This window comes from Chiloscyllium plagiosum, unplaced genomic scaffold (assembly GCF_037043375.1).
Source record: "Chiloscyllium plagiosum isolate Xiang-an unplaced genomic scaffold, Cpla_swu_hap1 HiC_scaffold_27, whole genome shotgun sequence".
In the NCBI taxonomy this organism is placed as follows: domain Eukaryota; kingdom Metazoa; phylum Chordata; class Chondrichthyes; order Orectolobiformes; family Hemiscylliidae; genus Chiloscyllium; species Chiloscyllium plagiosum.
In genome coordinates this window covers 1,157,827-1,173,064 of record NW_028270165.1, presented here as the reverse complement: position 1 = coordinate 1,173,064, position 15,238 = coordinate 1,157,827, and the positions used below count along the sequence as shown (strand labels likewise).

The 15,238-nt window shown below is 47.2% G+C and overlaps 1 protein-coding gene and 1 long non-coding RNA gene across 2 annotated transcripts in view; both read left to right on the top strand.

Moving 5' to 3' along the window:
* Positions 1–15,238, top strand: part of LOC148142801 (uncharacterized) — a 270,385-nt gene that overhangs the window by 131,796 nt on the left and 123,351 nt on the right. The gene's annotated exons all lie outside the window — the stretch shown is intronic.
* Positions 5,613–15,238, top strand: part of LOC148142802 (uncharacterized) — a 98,717-nt gene continuing 89,091 nt past the window's right edge. Inside the window, exon 1 of the mRNA XM_087975688.1 lies at positions 5,613–7,247. Coding sequence (XP_087831814.1) covers positions 5,883–7,247 — 1,365 coding nt within the window. The 5' untranslated portion in view covers positions 5,613–5,882. The remainder of the gene's footprint in view (positions 7,248–15,238) is intronic.

Below are 15,238 nucleotides of genomic sequence, written 5' to 3'. Positions count from 1 at the left end.
GGCACTCTCTTCTCAACTCCTTTTCCTTTTTTTTCATTCTTGGATTTAATCTTTGACTTCCCTTTCCTTTCGGTTGCTGCTAATGAATGCACGCCGTGGACCGATTCGGGAAAAGGTTTTCATAAACAGAGAGTGGTTCATGTATGGAATGAATGTCCAGAGGTAGTGGTGGATGCACGTACAGATGCAACGTTTAACAGACATTTGGATAAGTACCTGAGTAGGCACGGTGCGGAGGGATGTGGGTCAAACACTGGCAAGTGGCACTAGTTTAGTTTGAGAACATAGTCAGCATGGAATAGTTGGGCTGAAGGGTCCGTTTCGGTGCTGTCTAACGTAACTGTTCTGTCGTGGTCTTAAAACCATTGTCTTGCCTTCCATTTTAAACGTGCATCCAACACACAAAGTACTCAAAAAAAACACCTCAACCACACAAATTAAATATCCACACTTTGTTCAAAAATCAGGCGAACTCAACCCAGGCATCAATGTGGACTTCAATAGTTTCCTCATTTCCCCTTCCCCCACCTCACCCTAGTTCCAAACTTCCAACTCAGCATTGTCCCCATGACTTGTCCGGACTTGTCCTACCTGCCTATCTCCTTTTCCACCTATCAACTCCATCCTCTCCTCCCTGACCTATCACCTCATCCCCTCCCCCACTCACCTATTGTACTCTATGCAACTTTCTCCCCACCCCCACTCTCCTCTAGCTTATCTCTCCAAGCTTCAGGCTCTCTGCCTTCCTTCCTGATGAAGGGCTTTTGGCCGAAACGTCAATTTCAAAGCTCCTTGGATGCTGCCTGAACTGCTGTGCTCTTCCAGCACCATTAATCCAGAATCTGGTTTCCAGCATCTGCAGTCATTGTTTTTACCCCTATCCTATCCAGTCATTTCTGCTGGTGGATGAGACCAGGCCTCAAGTTAAGGGGAGTAGATTTTAAATTATATTAGATTACTTAATGTGGGAACAGGCCCTTCACCCCCAACAAGACCTCCCCAACCCCCTGAAGAACAACCTACCCAGACCTATTCCCCTACATTTACCCCTTAACCTGACACTACAGGCAATTTAGCATGGCCAATTCACCTAACCCACACATCTTTGTGACTGTGGGAGGAAACCAGAGCACCCGGAGGAAACCCACACAGACAGTTGCCCGAGGCAGGAATTGAACCCGGGTCTCTGGCGCTGTGAGGCAGCAGTGCTACTCACTGTGCCATTTAGGACAGATGAGGAACTGCTTTTCCTGGAGAGTAGTCAATCTTTGGAATTCTCTGCCCAAGGAAGCAGTAGAGGCATCTTCATTAAGTATATTCAAGACACAATTGGATGGGTTTTCATGGTCAGGGAATTAAGGGTAGTTGGGATAATACAGGGAGGAAGAGCTGAGCCAATGGATATATCAGCCACGATCAGCTCGGATTTCAGTTTCCCACAGAGAAAGATATTGGTCTGTTCTCTGCTCTGCTAGATTTCTGCTGAAGCCTTGACCCCCACCCCTACATCTTCTGGAACAATAAAACATTCAGTTATTCAAGACTCAAGCCACAATCTCTCTACCTGTCAACCATCCAGACACAGAGTGTAGTTCTAGCTGGGAATCAAACAAGAGAAACAGAACAAAATTAGAAATAAATAAATGCTCATGCTTAATGTTTGTTCATGAGGAAGTAAACCAGAAATAGGGCTCTCCCAGGATTCTTATAGTGCCCCTCTTGAGGCATTCTCTCTCCCTAACATCTAACTATTCATACCCCGCTATGATTTACAACAATATTTACACCAACAGAAATACAACACAACACAAAATAGACTTTTCTCTGTCTCATTCACACACACATACATCCATGGGGATGAATTTGTATTTGCAGAATTATATTTGCAGAGACATTCTATTTTTCTCAAAAATGCACAATATACAGGCTGTTCAATCCATGTAATATTTTGTAAATTCCTCTTTGGAAATAGAACCAGTCTGACTCAAGATTGGGATACAGACAGACTCTGAATTCACACCTTTAATGCATTGTCAGAACTGAGATGTCACATTTTGTTATAAAACCTTATTATCTCAAGAAGATGTCTTTCAGGAAATTCCGCAATTTTCAAATGAATGATATGAGCAGCTCATACTAAAAAATGAAAAACTTCACAATCCAGGGTTTTTCAATATATCATTTCAGTGCACTGTAATGATTTTCCAACCATTTTCTGTCTTATGATTTTATACTCCACAATCACCTGATGAAGGAGCCACGCTCCGAATGCTCATCATAGTCATAAAGGTGTACAGCACGGAAACAGACCCTTCGGTCCAACTCATCCATGCCGACCAGATATTCCAATCCAATCTAATTCCCCCTGGCAGCACCCAGGCCATATCCCTCCAAACCCTTCCTATTCATATACCCAACCAAATGCCTCTTAAACATTGCAATTGTACCCACCTCCACCACTTCCTCTGGCAGTTCATTCCATACATGCACAACCCTCTGCATGAAAAGTTGTCCCTTAGGTCCCTTTCAAATCTTTCCCTTCACCCTAAACCTATGCCTTCTAGTTTTCGACTCTCCAACCCTGAGGGGAAAAGACCTAGGCTATTTGCCCTATCTATGCCCCTCATGATTTTATAAACCTCTCTACAGTCAACCCTCAGGCTCTGATGCTCCAGGGGTAAAATAAATGCCCCAGCCCCCCTCTGTCTGTGTAACTGGTTAAAGCTCTTTCCCATTGTCAGTTCACTGGGACACATACACTCATTCTGTGTAACCAGTAAAAGCTCAGTTCACTGGTGGTTCCTCTCTGAGTGCTTCTTGCTCACATTAATGTCCAGTACCTTTTTGAAGCAGGTCGAATGGATTTCTCTTTCCAGATTCAACCCCCCAGTGATATTGAGTGACCCTGTCAGTTCTTGTTATGGAATTTCTTCCAAGATTTCTGTCTGCAGATCCTCCCCTTCTGATACCCTGTTAGCAAACTTGAAACAAATCAGCACTGTCTCTACCGAGTAGAAACTCTGATTATATTGTATGTGTCTGTGTGTTTAAAGTACTAACCCAGGAACATACAAATGGTAGTATTGATTTAAAATACATAGGAGACATGAGGGAGGAGATGTCAGGACCTGGCACACTCTGAACCCTAACAGGATGTTCCAAGTGGTAGTGCAAACATTTCAAAATGAAGTGGATGGCCATAGAGCTGTACAGTACAGAAACAGTCCATCTCGTCCATGCTGACTAGATATCTGAAATTAATCTATCTTATTTACCAGCACTTGGCCCATATCCCTTTAAACCCCACCTATTCACATACCCATCCATCTGCCTTCCTCATTCCCTGTTTTACTTGTACTGATACCTTTGGGGATCTCTGAACTTGGACAGTAAGGTCCCTTTTTTCCTCAGCACTCTGTAGGGATCTATTATATATAGCTTACTTCCTTCTCTATTAAGATGAGGTGTTGTCCCTCCAATTTGCGGTTTGATTCGTTGTGGCAATAGAGGCGGCCAAAGATGGTCATGTCAGAAAGGGGGTGGGAAGGGGAATTGAAATGGGTGGTGACTGGAAACGCTAGTCGGCTCTGTGGACCCAGATATGATGCTCAGTGAACCATTCCCCAAGTTTGCGCTCGCTCTTCCCGATATAGAGAAGACCACAACTGGCAAACACATGGCAAATGCAGTACCACAATATGAAGTTATAGCCTTTGCTGTGGAAAAAAAGTAGAAAGGAAGTGCATTGTTTAAATGGAGATGTAATTGGATGTGGAGAAAGTGAGAACTGCAGATGCTGGAGATTAGGGTCAAAAAGTGTGGGACTGGAAGAACACGGTAGGTTAGGCAGCATCCGAGGAGCAGGACAGTTGGCTTTTTGGGCACGAGCCCTTCATCAGGAGTGATGTGTGGATGGACAAAGGAGCCTCAGCGTCCTTCTACACCAGTCGCTGCCAGTTGTCAGACATGTGCAGCAAGCAATCAGCAAGGCAAGTAGTATATTAGCAAGAGGAATTGAGTTCAGAAGTCGGGGTGTCTTCCTGCAGTTAGGGGGTCATTGAATATATTCAAGGCTGAGTTCATCTGATTTTTGAACAACAAAGAAGTGAATGTTTGTGGGGGAAGGCAAGAACATGATTTTAAGACCAGTACAGAACAGTTCCAGAGTCATACAGCACAGAAACAGACCCTTTGGTCCAACTTGTCCATGCCGACCAGATATCCCATCGCAATCTAGTCCCATCTGCCAGCACCTAGCCCATATCCCTCCAAACTCTTCCCATTCATATACCCATCCAGATGCCTTTTAAATGTTGCAATTGTACCAGCCTCCACCACTTCCTCCTGCAGCTCATTCTATACATTTACTACCCTCTGTGTGAAAAGGTTACCCCTCAGATCTCTTTTGTTTCTTTCCCCCCTTACCTTAAACCTATGCCCTCTTGTTCTGGGCCTCCCCTTCTCCCCACCGCAGGGAAAAGATTTTGCCTATTTATCCTATCCATGCCCTTCATGATTTTATAAACCTCTATAAGGTCACCCCTTAGCCTCCAACGCTCCAGAGAAAACAGCCCTAGCCTCCCTTTAGCTCAAATCTTCCAACCCTGGCAATATCCTTTGTAAATGTTTCTGAGCCCTTTCAAGTTTCGCCAACATGTTACTGATAGGAAGGAAACCAGAATTGTGCACAATGTTTCAAATGTGGCCTAACCAATGTCCTGTACTGCGACAATACAACTTCCCAAATCCTATACTCAGAGGATTGGGAAAGTTTTCAAAACTTACAAAAGACAACCGGGAAACAATGGAGGGAAAAACCAAACCTTTGAAGGTCAGCTTGGAGGCATAAAGGTCTCAGGACAGGGGGGTGGGGATGACCCCAGCTATGGGCCACGTGTGAGCAAACGGTTCCCGATTGATTTACGATATCTGGTCGGTACAGACGAGTTGGACCGAAGGGTCTGTTTCTGTACTGTATACCTCTATGACTCTGGCTTTCCACTAATGTTTGCCATGTCAGTATATTCAATTTCTCTCTGGTGTCAGTGTTAAGACCTTGATGTCTCATTTTGCTTCCCCTTCTCAGGGATGTTAACCATTTTATTTCTGGTTGTTCCGAAAGAAGCTGCGTGGCAGGTTCATCCTGAATTGACACACAATGTATTTGCTTCCCAAAATCAGACCTGCTCACTCTCAGCAGGATCCCAATGTTGTGAAAGATATTAACTTTCAGGTGGAGGTATCCAAAATTCAGAGAGATGTCAGTCTTGATGTTTTTGCTTTTCTGCCCCTGTAAGATCCTGAATCAGCACCTTCCGGGGAATTGGTTAGAGCGGAGTGAGAACAGAGGGGGGGAGAGAGAGTGGGATGGTGCTTTCAATTTTGTGAAATAGTAAAATAAAAGAATATTCTGCAGAAAGTAGAATTCCTTTTTTAGAATTTCTACCCTGCACTGGCAGTGATGACTTTTGTAATCTCTTTTTACAGCGTATTTGAAGATCTGATGGCGGAAGTTTGTCAATCAACTTATGCCCAAAACATTGACCCTCCTGCTCCTCAGATGCTGTCTGACAAATCTGTGCTTTTCCAGTGCCACATTTTTCGACTGACTCTCAAGCATTTGTGATCCTCACTTCGCTGTCAATGTCTGACAGTCACTCAGTCCACCAGGACCGCAACGATTTTCGACTGATTTCTGTGAGAGGGATCAAAGCTTTTTGGTTCCTGACTGACTATGTTTTCAGCATCAGTGGGACTGGACAAGAGACCCTACTGTTGCAGAGCACTAATTGTGGAGCGTGTAGCAGCTATACGACCTGGAAAGAGGAATTCACGACAGGAAAGGGCTGGAAATTCGATTGTGTGCTGCTGAAGCTTCATCCATGGAGAAACCCGAGGAATCCCGTCCCGTGGAGAAACCGTGGAAGTGTGGCGACTGTGGGAAAGGCTTCCGTTTCCCGTCTGCCCTGGAGACTCATCGGCGCAGTCACACCGGGGAGAGGCCATTCCCCTGCCCTGTCTGTGGGAAGGCCTTCAGACATTCCTCCCACCTGCTGGCCCACCAGCGGGACCACACAGGGGAAAGGCCCTTCAGCTGCCCAGATTGTGAGAAGGTCTTCATGTTTTTCTCTGCCCTGTTGGCCCACCGGCGGGTCCACACGGGAGAGAGGCCCTTCAGCTGCTCTGAGTGTGGGAAGGCCTTCTACTATCCCTCCGACCTGCTGAGGCACCAGCAGTTCCACACAGGAGAGAGGCCCTTCAGCTGCTCTGAGTGCGGGAAGGCCTTCAGCAATTACTCCAACCTCCAGACCCACCTGCGGGTCCACACGGGAGAGAGGCCCTTCAGCTGCCCTGTGTGCGAAAAGGCCTTTACCCGGGCCTCCTCCCTGATGAGGCACCGGCAGATCCACATGGGGGAGAGGCCCTTCAGCTGTCCTGAGTGTGGGAAGGCCTTCAGCAGTTCCTCCACCCTGCTGACCCACCAGCATGTCCACACCGGGGAGAAGCCGTTCACCTGCTCTCAGTGCGGGAAGGGCTTCACCTGCTCCTCCAATCTGAGGAGCCACCAGCATGTCCACACGGGGGAAAAGCACTTCAGCTGCCCGGAGTGCGGGAAGACCTTCAGCACGTCCTCCTCCCTGCTGACACACCAGCGGATCCACACAGGGGAGAGGCCCTTCAGCTGCCCCGAGTGCGGGAAGGCCTTTACCCAAGTCTCCAACCTGCTGAGGCACCAACGGACCCACACGGGGGAGAGGCCCTTCAGCTGCCCCGAGTGTGGGAAGGCCTTTACCCACGTCTCCTCCCTGACGAGGCACCAGCGGGTCCACACAGGGGAGAGGCCGTTCAGCTGCCCGGAGTGCGGGAATGCCTTTCCCCACGCCTCCTCCCTGCTGACCCACCAGCGGATCCACACAGGGGAGAGGCCCTTCAGCTGCCCCGAGTGCGGGAAGGCCTTTACCCAAGTCTCCAACCTGCTGAGGCACCAACGGACCCACACGGGGGAGAGGCCCTTCAGCTGCCCCGAGTGTGGGAAGGCCTTTACCTACGTCTCCTCCCTGACGAGGCACCAGAGGGTCCACACAGGGGAGAGGCCGTTCAGCTGCCCGGAGTGCGGGAATGCCTTTCCCCAGGCCTCCACCCTGCTGAGGCACAGGCGGGTCCACACGGGGGAAAGGCCGTTCACCTGCTCTCAGTGCGGGAAGGGCTTCCCCTGCTCCTCCCACCTGCAGGAGCACCAGCGAGTTCACGTGCCATCGCAGGGGGATTGAAGGAGTGACGGCCGAGTGTCATTATCGATTGGACTATCAACCAGGTTCCGGGGACTCCCGGGTTCGAATCCCACCACAACAGATGGCAGAATTGGCATTCGGTCAGAAATGTGGAGTTCGGAATCTAACTATGAGACCGTTTCAGGGAGGGGGAGGTGGGGGGGAGAAAGCCCCCATCTGATTCACTCTCTCCCTTGTTAGGGAAGGGAACTGGCATTGTGGGAAAGGATTTACCCAGTCTGGCCTACACGTGACTCCAGACCCACAGCAGTCTGGTTGACTCTACACTGCCCCTTCCTGGCAAATGAGCGGGGAGAAACTTACTTGGAGACAGGGTATGGGTTGAAATTGCTGAGTGAGGCAATACTTCCTCTGGGTTACGGTTTTACCAAGGATCCAATTACAAAGGGACAACTTGGTGCTGGCCAATAGTAAAGACAGTGAGGGGGGGTGGGACAGGGGAGATGTAGTGTGTGCGCTTTCACCTTGAGCTGTTCAAAAAGCAACTGCTTTTTCTCTGCCTTTTTGCTGGGGGATCTGAAGCTGTAACAAAGTTGGGTTGCAATAAAGGTTACCTGAACTTACCACCGGGCTCAGACTCTCATTGAAAGCTTTGAGCTCCAAGAGGTTTTTGTTTTAAAGCTGCTCATTTCTTTCAGCCTCCTGCACTAAGTTTAGAACTTGGAACAAAAAACATAGAACAATACAGCGCAGAACAGGCCCTTCGGCCCTCGATGCTGCGCCGACCTGTGAACTATTCTCAGCTCGTTCCCCTACACTATCCCCAAATCATCCATGCGCTTATCTAAGGATTGTTTAAATCTCCATAATGTGGCTGAGTTGACTACCTTAGCAGGTAGGGCATTCCATGCCCTTCCCACTCTCTGCATAAAGAACTTGCTTCTGACATCTGTCTTAAATCTATCACCCCTCAATTTGTAGTTATGCCCCCCTCGTACAAGCTGACGTCACCATCCTAGGAAAGAGTCTTTCACTGTCTACCCTATCTAATCCTCTGATCATCTTATATGTCTCTATCAAATCCCCCCTTAGCCTTCTTCTTTGCAATGAGAACGGACCCAAGTCTCTCAGCCTTTCCTCATAAGACCCTCCCTCCAGACCAGGCAACAGCCTGGTAAATCTCTTCTGCACCGTTTCCAATGCTTCCCACATCCTTCCTGAAATATGGGGACCAGAACTATACACAATATTCCAAGTGTGGCTGCACCAGCGTATCGTATAGTTGCAGCGTAATATTGCGGTTCCCTGGAACTCAATCCCTCTACGAACGAAACATAACACACTGTATGGCCTCTTCACAGCACTATCCACCTGAGTGGCAACTTTCAGGGATCTATGCACATGGACTCCAAGATCACTGCCTTCCTGTTATTCTTCCCAAAGTGAATCACCTCACATTTAGCTGCATTGAACTCCATTTGCCACCTCTCAGCCCAATTCTGCTAATCCATCCACCTATGCCTGCACCTAAGTAATTTTAAAAATGTCAAACCGCAGTAGTCCCAAAACAGATCCTTGTGGCACACCACTAGTAACCGGACTCCAGGCTGAATATTTTCCATAAACCACCACTCGCTGCCTTCTTTCAGTGCCAGTTTCTAATCCAAACTGCTAAATCACCCTCAATCCCATGCCTCTGCATTTTCTCCAACAGCCTACCATGTGGAACCTTTACTGAGGTCCATGTACACCACGTCAACTGCCCTATCCTCATCTACATGCTTGGTCACCTTCTCAAAAAACTCAATAAGGTTTGTGAGACACGATCTGCCCTTGATGAAACCATGTTGACTATCTGAAATAAAATTGTTGCTTGCTGAATGATTATAAATCCTATCTCTAATATTCCTTTCCAAAAGCTTTCCTTCAACAGAAGTAAGGCTCACTGGTCTATAATTACCTGGGTCATCTCTGCTGCCCTTCTTGAACAAGGGCACAACATTTGCAATCCTCCACTCTGGTACTAAACCTGTCGACAATGACAACTCAAATATCAAAGCCAAAGGCTCTGCTATCTCCTCCCTCGCTTCCCAGAGAAACCTCGGATAAATCCAATCCGGCCCAGGGCACTTGTCTACTTTCACTCCTTCTAGAATTGATAACACCTGTGTACAACTAACCTGGATCCTTTCGAGTCTAATATCTCGTACCTCATTTTTCTCCTCTACAATATTCTCCTTTCCCTGAGTGAAGACCGATGAGAGATATTCATTAACACCTCTCCAATCTCCACAGGGCCCGCACTCAACTTCCCACTCATGTCTTTGATTGGCCCTATTCCTACCCTAATCATCCTTTTATTCCTCACATACCTATAGAAAGCTTTAGGGTTCTCCTTTATTCTATTTGTTAAAGACTGTTCATGTCCTCTCTATGCTCTTAACTCTCTCTTTAAATCCTTCCTAGCTAATCTGTAACTCTCCATCGCCTCATCTGAACCATCTTGCCTCATCAACACATAAGTCTCCTTCTTCTTTGTATCAAGAGATGCAATTTCTGTTGTAAACCCCGGTCCCCTTACCTTATCACTTCCTCCCTTCCTGACAGGGACATACCTATCAAGGACACACTATATCTGTTCCTTAAACCAGCTCCACATTTCAATTGTTCCCATCCCCTGCATTTTGCTACCCTATTCTATGCAACCTAAGTCTTGCCTAATTGCATTATAATTGCCCTTGCCCCATCGATAACTCTTGACCTGTGGCATGTTCCTATCCCTTTACATCGCTAAATGAAACCTAACTGAATTATGGTCACTCTCTCCAAAGTGCTCACCTTCCACTAAATCAAACACCTGGCCTGGTTCATTACCAATCACCAGATCCAGAGTGACCTCCCCCCTGTCGGTCCTTCGACATACTGTGTCAGAAAGCCCTCCTGCACACACACTGGACAAAAACAGATCCATACGACGTACTAGAATAAAAGCATTTCCAGTCAATGTTGGGGAAATTAAAGTCCACCATACTGACCACCCTGTTCCTTTCACTCCTACCCAGAATAATTTTGCTAATTCCCTCTTCCACCTCCCTGGAACTCTGCGGAGGCCTATAAAAAAAACTCCAAGCAGTGTGACCTCTCCTCTCCTGTTTCTAACCTCAGCCCACATTACCTGAGTAGACGAGTCCTCATCAAAAGTTCTGTCAGCCACCGTTATACTATCCTTGACTAACAAGGCCACGCCTCTCCCTCTTTTACCGCCTTGCCTGTTCTTAATGAAAGATCAAAACCCTGGAACCTGCAACATCCATTCCTCACCCTGCTCTCTCCATGTCTCCGAAATGGCCACAACATCCAAGTCCCAGGTACCTAGCCGTGCTGCAAGCTCACCGACCTTATTGCGGAAACTCTGGCGTTGAAGTAGACACACTTCAAATCACTTCACTGTCTGCCAGCACATTCCTGTGACCCTGAAATCCTGTCCCTGTCCTTCCTACTCTCATCCTCCTGTGCATTGCAGCTACACCCCCCGGTTCCCATCCCCCTGCTGAGCTAGTTTAAACCCACCCGAATAGCACCAGCAAATTTCCTACCCAGGATATTAGTACCCCTCTGGTTCAAGCGAAGACTGTCCTGTTTGTACAAGTCCCACCTTCCCCAGAATGAGCCCCAATTATCCAAAAACCTGACACCCTCCCTCCTGCACCATCCTTGCAGCCAGGTGTTCAGCTGATATCTCTCCCTATTCCTTGCCTTGCTATCACGTGGCATGGGTAACAAACCAGAGATAACCACTCTGTTTGTTCTAGCCCTCAGCTTCCACCCGAGCTCCCTGAAATCCTGCCTTACATCCCTATCCCTCTTTCTGTGGGAGATTAGAAATGTTGTTTTTGTGGATGGGTGAGGGGATGTAGTAGGGGGAAGGGAAGCGGAATTCTTGTAGCATGTAGCATACATAAGGCTACGACTTTAATGAATATAGAGGGTCTTTTAAAGAAAATAGTTTTAAGCTAGGAAATAACTTTAAAGTGTTGTAGTTGACCACAAAAAGAAGCAGCAGGGGTATTTCACAATAAAGCTGAAGTAAAGTGATTCCGCAATAAAGTGATTCCGCAACTTGTAAACTGAATAAGAAAGCGAACAGGCTCTGTTTTGGCGCGCATTTCTGCTTGATTGCAGAAGCGTCCAGTACTTAGAAGACTGTAATAAATTGTTCTTGTTTCCAAGGCTTTGTCTCAGGCTGATTGATTTGTGAGTGAGTTCTGTTTCTCACAATTGGGGGCCTCGTTACGGGATCCAGGACTCAGACCACTCGACACTCTTGGGATGACCGGGGAGGTGCACCTCGCCGATTTCGGTGATCTCCGACTCCCTTGCTTGTCGTTCGCGGTTTGGGCGAGTACGATCCGGACTGGGAGACCCTGGAAACAAGGCGGGTTAGGTCGGGCAGCTCTTGTGCGCAGGACCCGGGTCGGGAAAGGTCTTAAAGGATATATCCGGGTGACCGGGGGCAGCGGTATTTGCTGCAAGAATTGCTGCGGGATGGGGCGCACCGAAATGACCAGGTAACTCTGTGCACAGACCAAGGTCAGAAGAGAGACCTTTTATGTCTTGCCTTGGTGGTCGGGACATATAAAAGTATGGGGAATTGGCGATATATAAAATTAAGCATATGTCAATGGAAAACAGCCAGTGTCAGAAGGGCTAGTAGTTGAAGGGCTACTGAGGATGCCCTTCATAACTAACTTATGACCAGACGTCCAGATGAATATTCAAAAGCTAGAGGAGTCGTTGCGGAAGGCTCAAAGTGTCTGTGAGACACGGTGTCTGTGTGTGTGTGTGAGAGAGAGAAAGAGCTGTACAGCAACTAGAAAGTTTAACCCGTTGTGATTTGGTTTGAATGCACATTTGTTTGTTGGTGATTGAATGTTTCTGCTTTGTACCCTGGAGCTCGAGATCCGGGACTGTTTTGAATCTGATTTCTACTATGGAAATTTTAACATGATTTCTTTTAAGGTTAAGGATTTTACAGATAATGAAATAAAGTGTTAACTCCTGTTCTTTTTACAGGTCATTACTGCCTTACTATCAGTTTCTAACTAATCTCTTTTATCCTTACATAAAAGTGATTTATGGAGAACAGTTGAAGTCTCAAAAAGCATATAGTTAGTCAGATTAATCGGACGAGTAATGTGTCTAGTCAGGACCCTGAAGGGGGTGTGGAAGAAGGTGACACCGGACCTCGTTAAGATTAATTAAATTAGCAACAATGGGAGGCACGGGAAGTTGCCTGGGTAACGATCGATCTGTAAATAACGTTAAAGGGGAATATATTTCACCCGACAGTCCTTTGGGGAGAATGTTGGGAAATTGGGAACATAACTCCCGGACGCGGGGGAAACATAAGGCTACAATGGTAAACTATTGTTGTTTTGTCTGGACTAGAGAAAGTATTAAGGCGCCTGGTATTTTTTGGCCCAAATATGGGTCCGATGAGGATTAGCTGTGTCAAGATCTTAACATATATATGTTAATCGGAAAGAAGCGGACAGTCAAAAAGAGTCCGGTTATGCGGTTTGTTGGATAGGGAGCGCGGGAGTAAAATTATGTCCCATGAATAGGGAGGAATCAGGGAATGAACAAGGGAAGCCACAATGGGATCCTTTAACGTGTTTGCCGCCCCCATATACTACTCCCCGGAACGAGCCTCCAGCTCCCGAAGTAGAACTGAGTCCAGACACAGAAATGGGAATGGACTCTGAACTAAAAGATGTAGAACCTGGGGGGGGGGGCAGAGTCACTCGAGCCACCACACGTAAAGGAGGGGCAGAGATAATGGAAAATGTAAAATTATGTCCCTTATGAGAGGTTCTGATTGGGGAAGGTACAATCGGATATATAAACGCTCCCTTAACGAGCAGTGAAGTTCGGGTCTTTACATAGGAAATGAAAAGTTTAATAGAGGATCTGGTTGGATTAGCCGAACAATTAGAGCAATTCCTAGGGCCTAATTTATATACCTGGGGAGAACTAATGGCAATTTTAGGAACGTTATTTTCAGGGGAAGAACGAGGTATGATTAGGAGAGCAGCTTTATAGGAATGGGAAAAGAGGCACCCAGTTGGGGAAGAAGGGGCCCCAGCAGAACAGAAATTCCCAAATGTTGACCCTCAGTTGGAAAAGTGTTTGGGAATGGATCTCGATAATCATTTAGCACAGGGACTCTTAAAGATCCAGTTTGTCACGAAATCATGGCCAGACATACAAAAGAAATTACAGAAATTAGATGGATGGAGTGAAAGACAGATGGAAGAGCTGTTACGTGAGGCACAGAAAGTGTATGTGAAAAGGGAAGACGAGAAGCAGAAACAGAAAGCCAAAATGATTGGAGGCAGTAGAAGAAATAACAAAAAGGAGACTGGGGTCAAGGGATAACAGCAAGGGTAGGGGAGGACACGAAAGACAAGGGTCAGATACCTGGGAAAGGCGGCAACAAACCAGAGATAACCACTCTGTTTGTTCTAGCCCTCAGCTTCCACCCTAGCTCCCTGAAATCCTGCCTTGCATCCCTATTCCTCATTTTTTTGTGTGGTTAGCATTGCTGCCTCACAGCGCCAGAGCCCCAGGTTCAATTCTCCCCCCCGCCGCGCCTGCGTGGGTTTCCTCCCACAGTCCAAAGACGTGCGGGTTAGGGTGAATTGGCCAAGCTAAGTTGCTCTGTCGTGTTTGGTGACGGGGAATGGGGCTGGGTGTTTTGCTCTTCGGCGGGTCGGTGTGGACTTGTTGGCCCGAAGGGCCTGTTTCCACACTGTAGGGAATCTGATCTAAAGTTCTGGAATTTATATATTGATGAACTGAAACCTGCAACCCATTCTAAAAGATGAAGGACTCAGCAGCGGTCCAGGTTTGTTCCAAATATTGCATCGGTTGCATGACACTGTGATGTTTTGCTATTAATTCTGTCTTATGATCCTGCAGCACAGCTACCCGCAGAAGGAGCACCGCTGCAGAAGCCAGTGATTCCAAATACACCTGACTGGGCGGGGTTTACCAGGAGGGGCGGGCTTTAGTCTGGTGGAGGGGTTTACGATCTGCGTTCGGAAGGGGCGGGGCTTACGCGTCGCTTGGTGGAGGAGGGGGCGAGGCCAGGACCAGGGGGCGTGGCCATCCCAAAGCAGGAAGTGTGCCCGCGGCCCGTTTCCTCCGCTGGAGCCTCGGCTGTAGCAAGTAATGTAAACCTTTATCAATATTTCCTTTTACAGTTTGTATCTAATAACCAGTAATGGCTACTCAATATCATCATAAAGTCCCAAAATGCAATTCATGTCAATCCATAGCAGATAAGCACAAAGAGTTAATTTTCTACGGGATTCAACAGCCTCAGCACTAAAATGGTCTCACAAGGGAACGGCTGTGAATGTTATCACTTGGTGTCCTGTTCACACAGATTCACCGATGCTGAGGCAAACGTTCTTAATTGCCTCACAGCATCCTGTTATCACTTGGTGAGCCCAGGTGTCCCTATCTTTAAGTTCTCTCCTCTTTCTGAGCCTACCTGCCGGTTTATTTTCTAGTGCAGTAAATGTATTCAATAATTCAGCATTACATTTTAATCTGAATGTTTAAAGACAAGTTTTAAGGCTATAGACTTTCTCACCCAGATGCCCACACCCTCATTCCTCCCTTTGATTGCACCGCGATCACTGAAAGAGAAGGCTAGTCCAAACGAATGCCCTTCAAGGTGGTCCAGCCATCAACATCCTGCAGAGCGGCACCACCATCTTCGCAGCTCATCTGGTCATATTTATCATCGCCATCGACACGTGTGGGTGAGCCATCAGATCGCAAAAGGAGCATCTTCTGGGGCAAATCTATATCACTAAGGGACCTCATAAGCATAGCAATTAAATACCTAACAATACCAATACCGACAAACAGACATAGCTAAATTGATAAGCCAATTGTAACAACAGCCCGATCTGCAGTTTCCCCAACTGGTCCCT